Genomic DNA, 21,512 nt, shown 5'->3' on the forward strand with positions numbered 1-21,512 from the left:
GCCTATAGAAATCTAGAACCAGTTCTCTAATCCCTGCACCATTATGTCAGTTGACTAGGAGAGAGAAGTACAAGGGTTCATGCTTGTTGATGAATTGCCAATAGGTGGATATTTCTTGAACTAAGGAGTCAATCAAGACTAGCCATTCTCACACATCATCTTTGTATCTCAACCCTGGGCCAAGCCAATATCAGACACCATACCCTCCAACATTTCTTCAATGAAAATAGAGACATCCCATTTCATATTGATAATTTTACTATTTATAACTCACACATCTTACTGGGTTGCCCCAGTCACTCTGAGCAGCTTCCAACATATATAAAAATATAATAAAACATTAAACATAAAAACCCTTCCATTTACAGGAATGCCTTCAGATGGCTCAGGGGTTGGATAACTCCATACCCTCCACCATTTCTCCAATGAAAATTCCTGGATCAGATCAGAAACTGGGATGGCTCCTCTAAATCAGGGACGTCCCTGGAAAATAGGGACACTTGGAGGGTCTGAGACATTGCTGCTGTTCTGGGCTTCTCTTTCTTATTATTACCTCCTTCAACTCCAGTCATCATTTTAACAAAACTCTCATGTTTTGCTTCAAGTCAGTAGAATCACACACACAAATTGAAGCCAAAATTGTGGCAGCTGAGCTGTAAGTTGTCTGTTATATGACAGCACTTTAAGCAACATCTAGATACCACTAACAGCCAGCCTATGCTTATTCATGCTTTGTCCTTTTTTACAAGTCCCTATAATTTTTTTAAAAGCAAACTAGCAAAAATACTATTTTATTGAAATTCTCCAAGTTCTGTGCTTTAATTTGGTTCATATCTTGAGTCAGACTGCATTAAGGCTGCAATCCTATACCCAGTTTCTTGGGAATAAACCAAAAAAACTTAGTGGGACTTATTTCTGAGTGGACTGTGCTGCAAGCACCCTACAATGACATCCCCCAGGGAAGAGTATGTGAAAATGTGAGGAAGGGCTATAGCTCTGAGGCAGAGCATCTATTTCACATGTAGAAGGTCACAGACTCATTCCCCCAGTAATACTGAGATAGATGGATTGGATTAGTGGTCTGACTCTGTATAACACAACTTCCTGTGTTCCGTTTTTAAAGTACACAGGACAGCACACAAAAATTGTTGTTTCTGCAAGAGCATTTCCAGAAAAACTAGTCTGAGGGAGCAAAAGGCACTGTAAAGGACATTAGATCCAAAGGATTTAACCCATACTATGCAGAAACTTGGTAACTGTGAATGAACGCTGGAGGTGGGTGGGAACCTGCTACTCCTCAGAACCATCCCTTTATTTCTTGCTGGCCTTTGCAGACATTAATCCCAAGCCAGTGTCTTCCAAATATTTACCAAACAAAACCAGAAAGGCTTAAACGATTTTTACAAGGCTCTATAAAAATATAACACAATGGATTTTTTGGATCTTTCCTGAAAGGATAATTTGTACTGGACGGCACTGAAACTCAGCAAGTTTGCATGTGGAAATCTAGTTCTAGTCATCCACCCCCCAGCTGTCATATTCAAACCCAAGAATGTCTTGGTGAGCAACTCAATTTACAGGTGGACTAATCTGAGAAGTGAATGAAGGGTGGGGATAAGCTACCACCCCGTTCTCCAAAGCCAAGTGCCACCAAGTCCTTATAACATAATTGCCACATCCTCTAATCAGTTTTCTTGCCTCCAGGGGAGAAGCAGCTGGTATCTTCAGGGTACTGAATTTAGCTGAAGGGCCTCTAGTTGCTGACTCCTTTAGAAGACTCACTATTGAAGAAAACAAATCATCAAGTTCCCTTGTAGCCATTTTTTAGGATGCAGTCACATACAATGGTCATATTGTAAGAGATGTGCAAGCAAAGCAGAGAGAGATCACCTTCTTCATGTCTGACCTGTCCTTGCCCACAAACCTAACGGAAATGGTATCTGCAGATCTTTATGTCTGTTTACGGGCCTTTGTTTATTCTAGTCTCCCTTTGCAAAGGGGCCCTTTTGTCTATGTGAATTCCTTCTGTTATGGTGGTGGTTAAGGAAGTGTTTATGGGAGTAGGGGAAGCTGATTTTTTTCCTATTATGTGAGACACATTTGCCTCTTTGTATATTGTTCTTGTCAGGCTAATTAGATCTATAAATTACTTCCATCAAAAGTTAATAACTAGACCTGCAAGGGTGGAGGAGGGAAAGAGAAACTAGAATGCTGCAGTGAGGTTCATCAAGAAATAGGGCACTGCCTTAAAGGGAAGGAGGTTTTGCGATTGCATACACAACATCTTGGGGTCAGATGTTCTGGGTTCTACTGCTGACCCCATGACAGATTTCCTGCATGGCTAGACAAGTCTCCTCACCTCAGCTTCCTCATCTCTGAAACTATGAATAACCGGATATTTAGGATACATATGAAGCGGGAAGCCGCAGTGGGATTCTTTGTGTTCATAAAGATCTTCAAGAGCAGTGGGATAATGTGCTGCAGAAAGGCAAAATACTGTTGCACTTTAAGATTAGATGTTTTCCTACCATTTCACAGGAGATTCCTAGATAAAGGAATTTCCCAGAGGAAAAAATTATTTTCCTTCTTCACAATATCCGTGTTTATATAACTCTTCACTGAAAGCATGTGAATCCTTGTTCATGGCCTCTTGAACTAGTACCACATAGAGCCAACTCCATATGGAAAGCCACTGGTGTGAATGGCTCTTTCTGTGACTCAGGCGATTTTTAACTCTGTAAGAACAGTTTCCTAGAGAGGATCAGCTGCACTGACATTGTTTAAATTCATGTGCAACACGAAACACCAAGACAGCCTGCACAATCAATCTACTAAGTAGAGATGGGTCCACACATCAAAAGAGGTAACTCATACAGGTGACTGCTTGTATTAATTGGACCCAGTACTGTCCATTGGTTTTAAAAACCTGCATAGCTGAGCTTAGAGTTTGAGGACCTTTCTACACGATTGTTTGCCAATATGTATGGCACATCCTGGATATATGAGTTTTCAATAGGGGAACATCAGATTTTCTGAGTAGCCAAGGCACAGTATTTAGTATGAGTGGGGAAATGCCAGGCTTTGGAGTGCAAAGAAAATCCCGCTGACCTTGCTGCTGATTTCTTATGGCAGTTCTGTACATTTTATTGGTACTTTAAGTGGGGTTCTTATTATTGCCTTTTTTGTATTGCTGTGATGTGGCAACTACTATGCATTCCCGCTGGAAGGAATGGCAGAGTATAAAATGGAAATAAATAAATTAGAGTAATAGCTCAGTTGGTTAGAGTGTGGTGCTGATAATGCAAAGGTTGCAGGTTTGATCCCCATATGGGACAGCTGCATATTCCTGCATTGCAGGGGGCTGGGCAAGGTGATTCTCAGGGTTCCTTCCAATCCTACAATTCTATGACAAAGGCCACAACTGGTGCTAGCTCAGTAACAGAGGCAGAACTCAGGACACAGCTTTTAAATTTAAAAAGAAGGTTTAAGCACTGCAAGTATTTGAAAACCAGTGACCAGTATCTGCTAAAGGCTCAGAGAAAGCGAAACTGGTTTCCTTTGTGCATCTCCTAGAAATGCACAAAGTCTAACTGGTTTCCAGTCTCCTTTTCCTACCCATTTATGTAACCATGGTTCCAAAGGTTTACGTGTTCCTTGGCCTCCTAGAATTAAACAGAAAATTTACATTGAGTGGTACTCAATGGTATTCAATGTCAAGTTTTACTCTGAGTACACCCATCAAAATTAATGGGCCTAACTTATTCATGCTCACTAATTTCAATGGGTCTACTTTTGATTAAAACATAGTTAAATATCACTCATTATGTTTTATGATAACAATATTTAACTACTCTAGTGCCAAAATCTGGAGATGTATGTGTGTGCATGCACACTTTTGCACACATGAACCACTATCAGACGCGCATTACTGGGCAAGATACAAAGTTCTTCTGCAACAAGTGTTTTTTCTAGAATGTCAGGTTCTAAATACATTACTCACATCTGGCATTCTATTCTGTACCTTTCTTTCAGGTTTCGTTCTGGTCATTGGGTTGGTGACCTTCTATCGTATTGGACCCTATACCAGCCTGTCCTGGTCTTGCTACCTGAACATTGGGGCTTGTCTTCTGGCCACACTGGCTGCTGCCATTCTCATATGGAACATCCTTCACCGACGGGAGGACTGCATGGCACCCAGAGTCATCGTTATCAGTCGTACCCTGACTGCTCGCTTTCGACGTGGGCTGGAGAATGACTATGTTGAGTCACCATGTTGAGAATATGTGGGTAAAAGGGGCAGACTCTTCAGAGAAGACGACATACAAAATGGACTGCTTTCTATGAAATATGCCATGTAATTTAAACATTGAAGGAAATCACTAAGTTCACTTTTCAATTAAAGAAGCCCAACATTATTACTTGGATGGGCTACATCTATATACATGTGTACATTATACACCATCTCTCCTCTCTGATGTACAGTGTAAAATATTAACAGCTTAACTATCCTGATGGAACTTCAGTCAAAAGTCAGGGATATTAGGGGTGGTGGCTTATGTACCCAAACCCAGGAAATGCATAGCAAAAAAGAGGACAAAATGGGACAGAGATTTAAATAAACGTGCACCTGCTAATTTAAATGTACTGTCGCAAATTTAGAAACAATTATTATAATTAAATAGAAACACAATATATTTCACCATGGTGGGGAACAAGATGGTAACCTGTGTGTCTGCGCAAACTGCTGTCCAGGTGCTAACTGTTGATGGACAGCAACTTATAAAGCCCTCCCTGTTTTCTTTCCTTATGGTTCTTTAACTTTAAATCAGGCATGAAGTAGAATGCCCTTCAAATGGAGGATGACTTTAAGCAGAGGACTATAATCTGAGAAGTAGGGCACATGGCCATTCTAGGAAGATTTGAAATGTGGCAGATCTCCCCAAGATGAGTTTTGTAGGACTGTGGAAAGGGGGAAAGATAACCCAATATTCCAAGCTTGAAACTTGGTTCAGAGAAAGTTACCCCGCACTGAAAAACTTAGCTATGGAAAGTATCCTTTTTTGGATCCAATAACAAAGCACATGAAAGAGGAAAGGAAAACTTGTTCCATGTCACATTTTCATCAACATCATACAATTAATAATGCTTGTGTAACACATACGTTATATTGAAGAGTCAACCATCCATAATGTTAAGTGTGTCCAATCTGGTAGGAACAATTATTTCTATTTCAAAATTTACAAACCAAAAAGCTACTGACATAATAGTAGAATTTATAAAGAATGACAGCATTTTTTTTTTAAGGAATGAAAGTTGAAGGTTTCAAGCTTGTCTTCTTTTAAAGCTTCACATGCCATTAAACCGATGATAAAGAAGTACACCCAAAAAACCCAACACCTTGTAATGTGATCCATTTATATAGTTATGTTAATAACCACAGTCCCTCTTTTCATCACCCTAAACAGTTACCCAGTTCAAATTTTACTACTGGGCATTTTCATATTTGGTGCTGATTTGAAAGATTCACTACAGGGTATGTAAGATGCCATGTCAAAAATTGAGATCAGAGGCGGATTTAAGACCGTGCAACCAGTTTCGCCACACTGGACACCAAGCCCAGGGGATGCTGCAGGGCATCACAATTATGGTGTAGTGAATTAAGAATGGAAGGCAAGAGGCAGGGGGGTGCTGAATTTTGGCCTCACACAGGGCGCCACTGAAAATTTGAAAGACCAAAGTCCACTCCAGTTGAGAAACAAACTAAAGACGCTATCAGGAGGCGCAGAGTAGGCGCAGAGTTGAGTGCAAAAATATTGCCTTCCAACAAGCCTCATAATTCTGTTTGGCATAGCACTGAAATTATTGTAAAACGGCCAGGTCCAAAACACATGGAAGAAAGAAAGGTGGGAAAAGCAGGAAGTGATATGTGTGTCACATAAAACTGAAGATGCTACAATTCTGCTGTAGGCATAGCCACTGAGACAGAGAGGTCAGGATGACAGAGCTGTGAACTTATATATTTACTGTCTCTTTCTCAGAGACTTGTGTAGTATATATCTTTAAATCTGTGCTTTGATTTTTGGCGTCACCAAAACTCCATTCCCCACCCCAATTTCATTTTCTTCACAAAGAAAATAATCAAGCTGGCTCTTGAATTTCATTGCAATGTAATTTGGATGCCAAATAAGGGAGAAATCCAAGTTTGTCACTTAAGCCTCAGCACTGCAGGACAAATGTGGACAAATTAGCACCCATAGCACACATACAGTTATTGAGGAACTATATTTATCAAGTCAACAAATAAAGACTAGAATACCGAGATGACTAGCTTTCGTTTCAAAAATCTATTAAAATACATTTCAATAGATAGTGATGAAACTGCAAAACGAAGAGACAAATTCATTGCTTTTTCAAAACAATCATAGGTGTAAGCTCACATGTCTGTAGGCTTAATCAACTGTACATTTAGCAAGTGGAAAACCTATATCAGAGTAAGAATATTAAAAAGTAAGTGCAGAATACACACTAACCATTTTTGGGTGTCTCTAGTACTATGAAACTTCATACATAAAATTATTCAAGACAATTAAAGTTATAGTTCTGTGGACACTTACCTGAACACACTGGGTCTTGCTGTTGAATAGGACTGTACTGTAAATAATGCAAGTTGGAACCATGAAATGAAAATTGTGTGGGCAGGCATCTATGTGTTGAAACAAATTGTCCTTTCCTGCTCTTAATTTCCCACCACATTCCACGGCCAGCCTTCAGAATTTAACACAGACTTGTAAGGCCATCTTCCTAAGACTGCATTGAATGATCACATAATCAAAAACTGGATTTTATTTTAAAATTTGCCTGGCTTGCTTTCTGGAAAAGCTCTGTATGCTAAAAATTAAATGTGCTCCAATTAACTACCTTTAATAAAATAAAATAAAATATTGGAATATTTAAGACATGTTATTTCTGCTAATATTGCAATAGCCATACTATAATAATGTGAAATTAAAAACAAATGGTGGCTCTGTGGCCAGTTCTACTGTTATGTTTTTGAGTCATTGTGTTTGTTGTAGAGGGATAAATAAAGTAGCCATGTGGTTGCCTTCAAGGGGAAAAAATTCCAAGAACTGACCAAGAGGGTTTATGTTCTGCTATAGGAGCAGACAAAGCATTCCAATGACATATCTCAAACTACCTATGAAACTTCAGAGTTTGAAAAGAAGGATAATAATTGGGGGCTGCATTACAAGAAATATAAGCCCAAAAGTTCCATAGGCATCTTGATTTAAAATCATAGAATCATAGAATCATAGAATTGGAAGAGACCACAAGGGCCATCGAGTCCAATCCCCTGCCAAGCAGGAAACACCATCAGAGCACTCCTGACATATGGTTGTCAAGCCTCTGCTTAAAGACCTCCAAAGAAGGAGACTCCACCACACTCCTTGGCAGCAAATTCCACTGTCGAACAGCTCTTACTGTCAGGAAGTTCTTCCTAATGCTTAGGTGGAATCTTCTTTCCTGCAGTTTGGATCCATTGCTCCGTGTCCGCTTCTCTGGAGCAGCAGAAAACAACCTTTTTCCCTCCTCTATGTGACATCCTTTTATATATTTGAACATGGCTATCATATCACCCCTTAACCTCCTTTTCTCCAGGCTAAACATGCCCAGCTCCCTTAGCCGTTCCTCATAAGGCATCGTTTCCAGGCCTTTGACCATTTTGGTTGCCCTCCTCTGGACACGTTCCAGTTTGTCAGTGTCCTTCTTGAACTGTGGTGCCCAGTTTACTTACACACCTCTTTGGATCCTAGCCAGCACATACACAAATCTTGTAAAAACCCAATCAAGTTAGTGTCCCTACCTTTTGATGAGCTTGATGGATTTGAAGGCCTCATCCATATCCCCAATGGTGAGATAGAAGCTGAAGTTAAGCATAGCATCACATGTGGCCTTGTCACACTCTTCCAACCCAATGAAGTCGCGCAATGGCCTTCTGGCTACCATTTGATAGAGTGTTACCCCACTAGGCTCTGCCTCATCTTTATCAGCTTCAGGCTGAAAGGAAAACACAAGTCATATGACGAGCAAAATATCATTAGTTTTTCCCATGAAAATAAATTCCTATATAATTTTAAAGCCTGTGACAGAAGCTAGATTCTTACCCAAAACAGTTCTTAGATTTTGAAGACAGTGAAAGCCTCATACTAGCACTATACTTATTATTTTTTACTAATCTAAAAAAATTCTTTAAAAGGAGTGCTACATGACAAAAGGGATAAACAAATACAAAATATTTTTGCAATATTTAAGGAGTACAACTAGCAACTTGCAAACCCAACCACTTCTACTTTCTGAAGCTTTCACCCTTTGGGAAAAATTAAGAGCTGAGCTATTTGGAGCAATCTCTGGGACAAGTGACTATCATACAACAGCAATGTGGAAGCTTTTTAAATGGTCTCCAACACAGTGGCTTTGTAATATGAGAATTCTCCCACTTCCATTCATTTTACAGCTCACAAGATGATGTAAATTGTACACTGTTTTAGAGGCCTTCGGCAGAAAAATGGCTTGTACGTATAAACAAATAATGCAGCTTATGCACTGCCAAATTTAAATAAATAGGTACAAATGAACTGCAGGAGTTAATAGAAGACACAACACAACACAACACAACACAACACAACACATATAGGGAAATCCTATGGTGACTCCAAATGCAACAAAGTAATTGAGAATTCCAGTGGTGCACACCTTGATTTCACCAGTAAGTAGTCTTCTCTTTTCATCGACTGCCATTAGGTAATGTGTTTACATGGGTGAATCAGGGTATGTATCAACTAGTATAAACAAAAAGGCCATGCCATATTAAATGTCACAAAAGATATCAAAGCATCAGATATGTGAGGGGAAATAGACAGTGAATCCTGAGTTTACTGGGCCATTGCAAGCACTTGTGAGTTGCAATTATGGGAAGGCACTTGCACATAGACTTGAAGTATTGCATTTTCTCTCATGCCGCCCACCTCACTGACATCGAACCTACTTTTCTAAGCCTTCTAGGATTTTGTGCATAATCTTTAAGTGTCAGGAACTGAAACAATGAAATATGGGTGGGGGAGGCAAATTCATTTAATAAAGGCCAGCGAATGATACTTACGTAAGGTTTATAGACAGAGCCTCTCCAAAACAACAACTATTGGCCAGCAGAAATGAAAAAGAAACAGAATGATAGGAGCAGCATTTTTTTTAATAAAAAAAAGTATGTAGACAGAGTGAAGAATAAAACAGACAAAGCAGAAATAGTGACAGAAAATGCAATGAAACAGACAAGCTGCCTCTGTTACATTGAGAGTATATAAACCTCAGGCATGGCAAGTATCTAAACTGCAGCTATTGAGGTCTTTCATCTGTCATCTAGATGTGCCGTTTCATCCCAGTTCTGTATAAGGAATATGTTATCACAGATATTCTTGCCAAAACGGGATTTAATTTTTCTCCATTTCCAAAATCCCAGTGCTCTGGGTCTTGCTCTCAATTGTAATGAAGATGGGGATCAACTGCATATCCAGTATGAGTGGTGCTCTGTGCGTCACTCAAAAAGAATGGCAGCATGGCATTGCTCAGTGTCACATCATCATTACTTTGTCACCGTGCTTCACTAAAACTTCCAGTTCAGTGTTAAAAAGGCAAACCAAGAAGATGGGAAGCATGTTGGTGGACTATGAGCAGATTATACCATATGGAACTGAGCTGATCATGCTGCTTTCTTCTGCTACTTCCAGAGTGTCATTCTATGCACATTTGAAGAGCCCCAAATGATAGAGCAGTGCAAACAAATCAAATCGCTTGTAATTTCTAGTAATTTCTTATTTGCATTGCTACTTAATTACCCCTGCTGCTGTTGGATGGAAGCTCCAAAGGATTTCATCTGCCCCCCACCTACCTACTCTAAGGTCCAGAGAGTGGACATTTATATTGTTGTTCTTCCTGGAGCCTTTATCAGTCACTCCTGAAACCAGGGAGAGGCTGGAAATTCAGACGATCCAACTGTCCAGATGGTGAAATGTCCCACTCCTTGGAGGGGGGGTGGTAACATCCGGTGCTACCTGGCAGCAGTTGGCAGATAGCACATTTTGAAGTGGGAGAAGCTATCATCTCCTACGGTCAACATGAAACCATAAAGGAGAAGTAGTTGGAACAGTCACCACAGAAACATCAAGGACTGCACAGTTAAATTACTGTACTGTCCCTCCACAGCCTTCATTAGTTACCACTGTCTTAACCAAAAAAACAGGACTTCATGTTTTATGTAACTTTCAACTGGAGGCTGAATTTGCTTCTTTTCCTATTCTCTTCCTATCCCTTTATACTTTTGTATCATGTGTACAAAACTGTAAGGCTGCAAGTGTATTAGATTGTAAGTCTGCTGTAACATTTGTACAGCACCCAGGAAGACATTAGGTGCTTTATAAATAATAACAGGCAAGTCTCAGTTTACCTTAACCTGGTCCAGAGAACAAAATGTTCCCTGCATGGAGATAAGGGGGAAGCTTTCAAGGATCAACTCTTTATAAACTCTTTGACCACTTACCTTTTTGGCAAAATAATAATGTGGCACCTCCATGCCCAAAAGAGACCGGTAGGCTGATGGCAATGGAAAGTGATCATGGAGCAAAAGCCCATGCTCTTCAGTACTGAAGAAGGATACGATCAAAACATCCACCTGGAAGGGGAAATTGAACACTATTTGGGTTTTATGGAGCAATATCCTTTTTACGGTTTGTTTTTATTTTCCATTTTCACTTGGCAGAGTTCTCAGTTAAACTACAGAACACACACCTGCTACGGATGGCCAAGTTACAGGGATCCTCTCTAAACTGATCATAAAGTCACACCACAAATCAGCAAAGAAAGACAGTAACAAAGTGTCCTGTATTTCAGGAACAAACCACCTCTTCACTCAACAGGGGAAGCCCCTGCAAACATTTATGTTGACATAAGCCAACCACTTTGCTGAAGAGGAGCTACAAAAACAAAACAGAGCTATATATTAGACTGCAGAACAGAGGAAGGGGCTTATACCAAGTTAAATCATTAGTGCATCTAGCTCTGTTTATACATGGGATGAGGAACATTATTTCTCCTGAGGGCCACATTCCTTCAGGGTAATTTGCCACAGGCTGAATTTTTGCTGGTGGGAGGGGCTGCAGCTGGCAGTGGGTGGGGCTATAGCCCAAAGTGGGCAAGGCTATCCACAGGCAGCTGCGATCACTCAGAGATAAGGGAATTCTACTCATGCACAGAGGTTATCCCCCTTTTAGACACTCTGCAGGGGAAGAGAAGGTGAAAAATACCTGAATCCTGGAACTGAGAGGAGGCTCCTGGCTGAACCCTTCCGTATTATCAAACCCTGACAATCATTTACGCTAAACAATATGTGAATTGCTACTGTCACAAGATTTCATACAGTCAGCCTTTTTTATTTTAAGTTTCAAGACCTTCAAGAAGGATTCCTCATGGCAACCAATTGAAGCATTCTAGCTAAACCCCTGAGCACAGAGTTAACATCAACAACCAATCTCTACAGTGCAACAAGCCAGAGGAGAATAGGAGAAAGACATACTGAGTTTTCTTCTGATTGCTGATTCTTGTCCAGGGACTGCTGACTTGGGTTCCGATCTGTTTCACACACAAAAAGCCTTGGTTCGCTTTGATCCCAAAAGTGACTAGTAGGAATACGATCACTCAGCTCTGGATATTCAGAGGTGTTTCTCCTACATGGACAACGCAAGTATAAATCCAGACCACAACTACTTGTAAAACACATTCATAATTAGTAATCAAAATATAGGGTGATTTTTGGGGGGTGGGATGAGGTGGGGGGGGACAAACAAGCAAGAACCAGACGACTGTATATGCTGGATTTGAAACTGTAACAGAATCAGATAGGTGAGCTCCAGCTAATGCTAAATGTGATAGATGCCATCAAAGACATATTACTTACCCCTTGAGGCTATTACTGACAACTGACAGTTTTATTAAGGTAGAATGTACAGCAAATTTGCAATCTAACAAAAGAATCAGGACACAGAAAGAACTCTTCTCCTGGCAAATCCCTCCCAGCATGTAGCATGTACACAGCATCTTGGGCTCCACTGAGAAAATGTGGGATATAAATGCAATAATGAACAAGCAAATATAATGTCTAGGCCCAATTCACAGTTCAGGTCCATTGGATCAGGGGTTCTTGAGCCAGGGATCCCTGAAGCCTGAGCTGGGACCTGCATAATCCATACCCTGAAATTCTGCACCCACTGGGGATCTGAATCAGGACTTCTGTCCCAGGAACCCACATCCCCATTTCAACCTTTCAAGGCAGGCAATGTGCTTGGAGAGACTTTTCAGGAAGGAGGCGGCATGCTAGGCTCTATTGCCACTTCTGAAGGAAGGGTGAACTGGTCCTGAAGGCGTAAATGGCTTTAGTCCATTCTTAAGACTCAAGGACTGAAAGCTGCTCACCTGTAGCTCTCCATGGTGCTGCAACTAAAAGCCTCCCTTGCCCCATGGGCATCTTTGTTGAGGACAGGACAGCCCGATGCTAACTCATTAAGGGTGCAAGCACTTACAATTAAATGATAGAACCACGGCAATAAATGCATATTCCAGAGGGAAGAAAAGAAATAAGCCAACATGTAGGGCCACCTTATTTAATCAACTCTCTCCAGAAACTCATGAGAACATGAGGCCCACCAGATTCCAATTGGGGTTAGTGTGTACAGATGAGAAAGACTGGATGGGAACACACCTCCCCTATAAACACTATGAAAATGATGCTGAATATTGGTTAAACAGGAGATCCAGTTTTACAGTGACCCCTGGTGGACTGTTTAAATGTTTATAAACTACATTTCTGTTTAAAACCATAATCAAAAGCAGCACTGAAAGCAATTCTAAAATTGAAAAGAGAAATTCTAAAAGAGAAAATAAAAACTAAAATTATAGATAAAGCCAACTATCAGCAACAAAACAAGTGCCAATAAAAACTTGACGAGCTGCAGATTTTTGTGCAGTTTTTTTAAAGAACAGAGTAATGCAGAAACAAGACATAATGATCTTATAGGTGAACATATGTGAAAGTGAAACTGATTCATCCATCCCTACATGGCACTACTAGATAATTTATTATGGTCGGATGGCACTACTATCAAACACTATAGGTTGTTGTTTATAGCAGCTTATTCTTGTGTGAGGCAGCTTTAAACTCCCTCTGCTGGGTGAGTATAGCAGCAGTGCTATAATGCAAAACAATAAGCCAAATAAGGCAGACTCCAAATCCAACTAAATAATTAGGAATTTTGGTGGTTCTAGCTGATGATACTTACATAAGGTTTATAGACAGATCCTCTCCCAAACAACAACTACTGGCCAGCAGAAATGAAAACAAACAAACAAACGGAATGACAGGAGCAGCAAAAAAACAAAAAACATTTAGGGAGAGAGGGAACCAGTGCACACATTAATACAGGTAAAGTAGAAATAATGACAGAAAATGCAGCATGTCTTGCATGAATGGTACTGTGTACACCACCCTAAAAGTATGGCAGCATGTCATTCTTCCTTGCCACATCATTGCTATTTTATCATGGTGCTTCCTGGAGACTTCCAGTTTAGTATTGTGGTGCCAAGCCAAGAGGAAGGGAAGCATGCCAGCGGACTGGGAACAGAATATAATGCACAGAGCTGGGCTGGTATTGCTGTTTTTTCTTAGAAATATTAAGTCCCCCTTTGTGGCAGTCACGCCTGCCATTGGGAAGATGGAAGTGCTACAGTTACCTCTATAAGGTGATGCTCCACCCTTAGCAACCAAAACAACTGGTACCATGGGAAGAAGACATGGAGCTTAGCATTAATTGATAAACTGAACTGATTATGCCAAGCTAGTAAATATTGTGAGGCTTTTCAAAAGACTAGGACCCTTTATCTCTTTTGTGGGAAAAAAATATTAGTGCTGTTCTGTGAACTCTTGCACAAGAGCTAGCAGAAGACTTCTCACAGAGCCATTCCACAAGGGCTTGTGTATAGTATAGTATAGTATAGTATAGTATAGTATAGTATAGTATAGTAGCATATGTACGTGTGTGCGGGGAGACACACACACACACACACACACACACTATAGTATATCAAAGAGTAAATAAGAAATGTACAGGCTGTACTGTGTAACTTCTAAGTGGTCTATAAAGCAGTCTTCAGGTGACCTTGTGCAAATAATTAATGTTTTTCCCCACTCTCATTAATTAATTCACATCAATAATCTCTCCCTCCACCTCAGGCTCAAAAAGCATTCTCACCCTTCAGCCTCCTGTCCAATGGAGATCATCTCCCTGGCATCCTTCTGTTGCACAGATTGGAAATCAAACAGAGTGACTGTGTCCATTTCAATGTCATAAAAACAGATCTTGGAGTCAAGACTCCCATCAGCCTACAGAAGTATAAATAAGAGAAGTTGAACAGGAAAAGACAGCCTAATTGTCTCATTCTAGTCACTATGGTTCATAAAACTGAAGATTAATAAAAAACAATCTGGGATGGAAGAAACAAAGCAAGAAGAAAGAAATTTACAAAGCAGTCAAGATGGTTCTCTAGGAGTTCTCAAACCTGGTCAAGTAGTTCCTCAAATCACATCGATTCTTGAATTACCATTGTTTTAAGGTACATAATGCACAAATTTATTTGATTTGATTTACCTGTGATGGGATGATGAGCTGCTTGTGCGTGAAATTCCTAGTCCCTCAGAGTTTGGCTCAGTCCACAAACCTCTGTCTGTAACGGAGCTCCTTAAGCATGGCTCCGTCAGTCGCTGGTAGAATCCGACAGTGGGCGTTTACGGAATTTCTTCCAGCATAAAAGCTCCTTAACGGAAACGCGCCTTCTGGACTCTCGGCGCGACAGTTTCCGGCGAGGAGTGGGTGTCCCTATAGGAGGTCCTGAAACCTCCCCACTGTTTTCGCTGGAAGTGTCTCTGAGCCATCCCTCCGCCTCACTTTCCCTTGGAGCTCCTTCTCTCCCCCTGCTGGTTCCCTCCTCAGCTGATAAGTCTCTCCCAACCTCTGTGAGCCCTTTTACCTCCTGTTCTTCCGATGGCAGTTCCCTGACATCCACCTCCCCTCCAGGGCCCCCTTCACCCCCTCCCCTCCCCTCCTCTGCGGGCGGCGAGGGAGCAAAACCCCTGAAAGAACCTCCCTCATCTTCCGAAGTCTCGAACATTTCCCTCCACCGGTTGCTGTTTCTGGTTTCTAAGTACTCCTCCTCATCGGAGTCTATTCCTTCTTCCAACTCCGATTCCGTGAATCCTTCCAGTTCCTCCTCCTCGTCGGTGGTGCCAAAGTACTCCCTCCGGAACCTCGCTACTGACTGAGGTTTCCTGGGGAACCTTTGATGGAACGTTTCAATCAAGATCTCGTCATTGACCTCCTCTGCCATCACCCAGGCGTTTTCAGACTCTGGTTCCCCTTCCCACGCTACCAAATACTCCACCTGATTACCCTTCCACCTGGAGTCGATGATTTCCGCCACATGGTTGCTGCTTTCCCTCTCTTCTAAGACTGGTCCCCGTGTGGAAACCCCTTCACCTTCCCCCCTATACGGTGACAGTAATGACCTGTGGAATACTGGGTGCAGTTTCATGTGGTTCGGTAACCGGAGTCTGAAAGCCACTGGGTTGACCTGTTGAATGACCTCAAATGGTCCCAATCTTTTGGGTCTCAATTTCTTGCAACCCCCCTTGAACGGCAACCCTTGGGTTGACAGCCACACCTGACTCCCCACCCTTATGGTTTCACCTTCCCTTCTGCTCTTGTCTGCCTGCCTCTTATATTCTTCTTTGGCCCTTTCTAAGTTGAGTTGGAGTTGACGATGGATCGCTTCCATTTCTTCTACAAACTGTTCGGCGGCCGGGACGCTCCATCTCTCCCCTCCTCCCCCTGGAAATGCCCTGGGGTGGCACCCATAATTAGCCAAAAAGGGGCTCATCCCGGTGGACACATTCTCCGCATTATTGTAGGCAAATTCCGCTAGCGCCAACTTTTCGACCCAATCATTCTCTCTGTCATTGACATAACACCTCAGGTATTGTTGGAGGATACCGTTTGCTCTCTCCGCCTGCCCGTTGGTTTCAGGGTGCCTGGCAGTCGAAAAATTGACCTCTACGTGCAGTAAGCTCATGAGCTTCCTCCAGAACCTGGACGTGAATTGTTTGCCTCTGTCCGAGACCACCCTCAAGGGGGCGCCATGCAGCCTAAAAATATGTTCTACAAACAATTTCGCTGTCTCTTCCGCCGTGACTGCATGTGAGCAAGCTACAAAGTGGCCCATCTTAGTTAACAGGTCTACTACGACCAGGATGGCGGTTTTCCCCTTGGATTTCGGCAGATCAGTCATAAAATCTACCGATACCGCCTCCCACGGTCGTTCTGGTGTGGGTAACGGTTCTAATAACCCCGCCGGCGCCCGCCTTTCTCCTTTGGCTCGCTGGCATTGGTCACACCCTCTTACATACTCCCGTACATCTTCCCTCACCTTGGGCCACCAAAATTCCCTGGTAACCAACCACATGGTCTTGTGTTGCCCAAAATGCCCCGCTGTGGGGCTGTCGTGCAGCTGTTTGAGTACTCTCCCTCTCAATTCCCCTTCGGGTATATATAGTGCCCCTTTGTAATACAATGCCCCGTTTCTTTCTTCAAAACCTCCGGGGTTTTCTCCCTCTCTCCTTAGACATCTGAGCTTATTCTGGGCGTATTCATCATTCTCCGTTCCCTCTACCAGTTCCCTTTGCCCCACCAATGCCGCCCCACACACCCAGCGGTCCTCTGGGATGATATGTCTCTCTTCGGGTGCTCCCTCCCCCTCCAAATATTCAGGTTTGCGTGAGAGAGCGTCCGCCCTGACGTTTTCTGGACCTGGCACATAGCAAATTTCAAAATGGAATTTGGAGAACTCCTGGGCCCACCTCACTTGTCGTTGGTTGAGCACTCGTGCCGTTCTCCAATACTCTAAATTCTTGTGGTCCGTGCACACTTGCACCTTATGTTGGGCACCAATTAGTAAGTGTCTCCATCTCCGGAACGCTTCGTGAATGGCGAGTAGTTCTCGGTCATATACCGTGTAGTTCCTCTCGGATTTGTTAAGCTTACGCGAGAAGAAGGCACACGGTCTCCACGCCGACTTACTCTTCCCCGGCTGAAGAAGCACCGCCCCCACCGCCTGGTCTGATGCATCAGTTTCCACCCTCATTGGTTTTTGTAAATCCACATGCAGGAGCTGTTCTTCCGAAGCGAATGCCTTTTTCAATTCCTCAAATGCTTGCTCCGCCTCCGCCGTCCAAACAAATTTCTTCTTGCTACTGAGACAGTCCGTAATGGGAGCCGTTAAGTGGGCAAAGTTCTTGATGAACTTACGATAAAAGTTCCCAAACCCTAAGAATCTTTGCACATCTTTTTTCGTTTTCGGTGTCTTCCATTCCAGCACCGCCTGGACATTGCCTGGATCCATGGCTAATCCCTTGTCTGACAAGCGGTACCCCAGGAATTCCACCTCCTTGGTGTGAAACTGACACTTCTCCAATTTCACCCACAGCTGGTTTGCTTGCAGTTGGCTCAACACTTCCCTGACATCCTTTACATGCTGCTCCTCATTCTCTGAATATACTAACACGTCATCTAGGAAGGCCACGCAATTCTTGTAGAGCAGAGGTCCCAGGACGTGGTTCATGAACGATTGAAAACATGCTGAGCCTGCTTGTAATCCGAAGGGCATAACGAGATATTCAAAAGCCCCCAAAGGGGTGAACATGGTGGTTTTCCATTCATCCCCCTTCCTTATCCGTATCAGGTTGTATGCCCCCCTCAGGTCCAGTTTAGTAAAAATCTTTCCCTTCCTCACCCTGGTCAAAATGTCATCAATTCTGGGCATGGGGAAAGCCACGGGTTCCGACACTGCATTTAGGGCCCGGTAGTCCACTACAAGTCTCGGTTTATCCGTGTGTTTTTTTGTCCACAAAAAACACTGGGCTGCCCCCCACCGCTCTGGACTCTCTGATGAAACCTCGCTTCAGGTTTTTATCAATAAACTCCCTTAACTCCTGCATTTCCCTGTCTGACATGGCGTACAGCTTGCCCACTGGGAGCTGGGCCCCCGGGACTAGATTGATTTGGCAGTCAAAGGCTCTATGCGGTGGTAGTTTGTCTGCTTCCCTTTCGCTGAAGACATTGCTCAGGTCAGCATATTGTTTGGGCACCTTCCCTTTGTCCGTTACTTCCGTCCCTGCTAGAAAGGCTTTTGCCCCTTCCGGAGCCTTCCCCTCCTTGCAGTGTTCCAGGCAATGTGCTGACCCAAAGGAGACCACTCTCTGATGCCAGCCCACTAGCGGATCATGCAACGCTAGCCAGCTCATTCCCAAAATAATGGGAGCCCCTCCCAAGGTGGCCACATTGAACGCTATTCTTTCGGTGTGCCTGGCCACCCTCATTACCATTGGGACGGTCTGTAGGCTAACTTCTCCTCCCAACAGCTCCCTCCCATCGATCGTGGTCACCTGCAGGGGGTTACTTAAAGGGATTGTCTGTATCTGGTGTTCAGCTGCAAACTCCTTACTCATAAAATTACAGGAGCTGCCTGAGTCCAATAGCACCTTTATCTTTAGTGGGTGTCCGTTTGGCAGCTCTAGCAACACCTCTATCACTAGGGCTGGTCTTGGAGGTTCCGGCGTGGGCACTTTTACTGCTCCTTGGCCTGGCTGCTGTGCCCTGACGGTGTCAGCCAGGCGTTGGCTTTTACTTGCTCCTGGACTTCCTCCTCCTTTTCCCCAACAGCTCCCGCCATCCCTTGCCATTCCTTTCTTAGCGGGCAGACTCTGGCAAAGTGACCTGGCTGCTGGCAGAGATAACATTTCTTGGCGCTCTTCCCCTCCTTCTTCCGCCCTTCACTGGGATTTCAAACTGCGCGCGCGCGCGCTGTTCCAATTTCCATCGGCTCTCCTGGCAGGAAATTTGGCTCCGGAATCTCTGGAATGCGGAAATCCCTCCAACGCTCCCCTTTCCCTTCCCACTTCTCCAAGGCTCTCGCCTCCTGGCGCGCTCCAATGGTCAGCGCTGATTTGGTCAGCTGGTCCATAGACTCCGCCCTGGGCGCCCGGGAAAGTTCGTCTTTCACCGCCGAAGAAAGCCCCTCTTCGAAAAGCATTTGAATGGGTTCTGCCGATAGATCCCACCCCAATTTATGTATCAACATGGTAAACTCAGTTCAGTACTCACGGACAGATCGGCTCCCCTGTTTACAAGCCATCAACTGTCTGCGCACCACTCCCTGCTCAATGTCGCTGGAAAACATCAGGTCCATGGCGCGAAAAAACTTCCTCGTGTCCTTCAGGACGTCATTATTCCCTGCCATCAGGGGTCTAACCCAGTCTCTCGCCCCCCCTTCGAGATGGCCAACCACAAACGCCACTCGCGATTCCTCGTCGGGAAAGTCGTCAAACTGCAGATTGAGAGCATACTGCATCTCTGTCCTAAAGGCTTGATAGTTCCTGGGATCCTCCCCAAACTTCTGCACCAATCCTGGCATCTTTCTTGCCAGTGGGGAGCCTTTTGCCTTTTCTGCATCCTGCGCCCTCCTCTCCTCGAGCCTCGCCGTTTGCAGCGCTAGCTGGACCTCCAACACCCGGTACCTTTCTTCCAGGCTTGGACCCGCTCCAGCTCCTCCCGCTTCTCCGGTTCCGGCTGGGTTGCTCATGATGCCTCTCTGCACAAGCTGCCTTCAGGGACTGTCGGATTGCTGTGATGGGATGATGAGCTGCTTGTGCGTGAAATTCCTAGTCCCTCAGAGTTTGGTTCAGTCCACAAACCTCTGTCTGTAACGGAGCTCCTTAAGCATGGCTCCGTCAGTCGCTGGTAGAATCCGACAGTGGGCGTTTACGGAATTTCTTCCAGCATAAAAGCTCCTTAACGGAAACGCGCCTTCTGGACTCTCGGCATGACAGTTTCCGGCGAGGAGTGGCAGTTCCCTGACATTACCCATTATAGTATATGCTTGTGATATGTGTGTGTGCATATCTATCTACCTAGACAGTGGAGTTTATTTGAAAAGTCAAACCCATCTTAACACCAGCTTTTGGTTTCTGCCTGTACCTCCAGCATCTACAGAACTGGCAGAGTTGAAGAAATAATCCAAAGAAACATTGTACTTTGCAATCCAGAATGGCATGGCATGGGAGAAATCTATTCTATAACATTCTGGACTCCATGTAGAAGCTTGCACTAAAATCACACTAGTGTGGAGTATGGAACCTGCAGCTGTTTGTCCTGCAGTGTGATACTGGCAATCTAGTGCAGATGGCTGCATTTTGGTAAAGTTGGTTCAGATGTGGTGCCAAGCCATGGCTGAGTGTTATGTGAATGAACTTTTGTGTTTGCCTGCTCCCTCAATCCCTTGTGTGTTCCATTTCTCCTGGTTTAGTGTTAGCCTTTGTTTGCAGGCAAATCATGGTTTTCCAATAAATCAGCTGAGAAATCAGAACAGAATGCACATAGGTAGTTCACAGAGCATCAAGCTATGGCTTGAACGCAGTCTGTAATAAACTGATCACAGATTTGTCCCAACAAGAGATTCATCGTTGGCCTAGTCATTCCGTGCCCCATTCAGGTTTTAGTCACAGGCAAGGGACAGTCCAGACTCACCTTGTTGATGAGGATGCTAACTTTGTTGCCACTTGCGTTACACTTTACAGATGCAATCCCACTAGCGCCTGGAACCAGATCACCCAGGGCCTTGCTACTCGAGTGTGCTTTTGCCTCCCTGTGGGGGAGATGAGGCAGTTAGGGCAGTCTGCTCAACAAGAGCAAACTCTTCACCAAAATTATGGGAATATGTGCATCATAATAAAATCCTCCTAGTAATCCAATTTGGTCTTAAGATAGCTGCCTTTTTGGTAACCACAAGAGTCATTTCTGGCTCATTTGTGAGTCATTTCATATATTAATTTCTCACACAACCCCGCAGAGCAAAGTTCACTGAGGCTAACTGCAGGTTCCCATTGTGCCAATACTTGGCAAAACATATAATTTTTGAGAAGCATTGGCATATGTCCCATTCTCCTACAAAGCAATGATATCCACATGGTAAGTAATCTTTGAGGAGCAATCCACAGTGAGGAAGAAAATGGCTCATTATGTTATTAGTCAATATCATACCAGATGGAATTACAAGTTCTTTCCTTCCCACACAAACTCTGCATGCCTGCTCTATGCTAGCAAGCGCAACCATGTCGACTTCTGCACTACAAGTATAAAAGAAATATCACAGAACACACCAAAAGTATGTGACACAACCAGTACTGTGCCTGATCTACCTTAGAAGTTTCAAAAACTTCAGCATCTACAAACGTTCTACATGTTGAATCATGAAAAGAAATTATACTTGAGCCATATTTTAATACAAACAGAATTATCTATGATCAT

At 43.4% G+C, this 21,512-nt stretch overlaps 2 protein-coding genes across 2 annotated transcripts in view; one reads left to right on the top strand and one right to left on the bottom strand.

The window, feature by feature from the left end:
• The window catches only part of TMEM204 (transmembrane protein 204), a 29,935-nt gene extending 25,520 nt beyond the window's left edge, over positions 1-4,415 (top strand). The window contains exon 3 of the mRNA XM_053364733.1: positions 4,033-4,415. Coding sequence (XP_053220708.1) covers positions 4,033-4,277 — 245 coding nt within the window. The 3' untranslated portion in view covers positions 4,278-4,415. The remainder of the gene's footprint in view (positions 1-4,032) is intronic.
• The window catches only part of IFT140 (intraflagellar transport 140), an 83,343-nt gene that overhangs the window by 43,867 nt on the left and 17,964 nt on the right, over positions 1-21,512 (bottom strand). Inside the window, exons 14-18 of the mRNA XM_053364706.1 lie at positions 20,733-20,850; positions 14,352-14,482; positions 11,624-11,774; positions 10,592-10,723; positions 7,862-8,055 (exon numbers count right to left, since the gene is read on the bottom strand). Of these exons, the coding sequence (XP_053220681.1) occupies positions 7,862-8,055; positions 10,592-10,723; positions 11,624-11,774; positions 14,352-14,482; positions 20,733-20,850 (726 nt within the window). The remainder of the gene's footprint in view (positions 1-7,861; positions 8,056-10,591; positions 10,724-11,623; positions 11,775-14,351; positions 14,483-20,732; positions 20,851-21,512) is intronic.

Source organism: Podarcis raffonei, chromosome 14 (genome assembly GCF_027172205.1).
Source record: "Podarcis raffonei isolate rPodRaf1 chromosome 14, rPodRaf1.pri, whole genome shotgun sequence".
Lineage (NCBI taxonomy): Eukaryota > Metazoa > Chordata > Lepidosauria > Squamata > Lacertidae > Podarcis > Podarcis raffonei.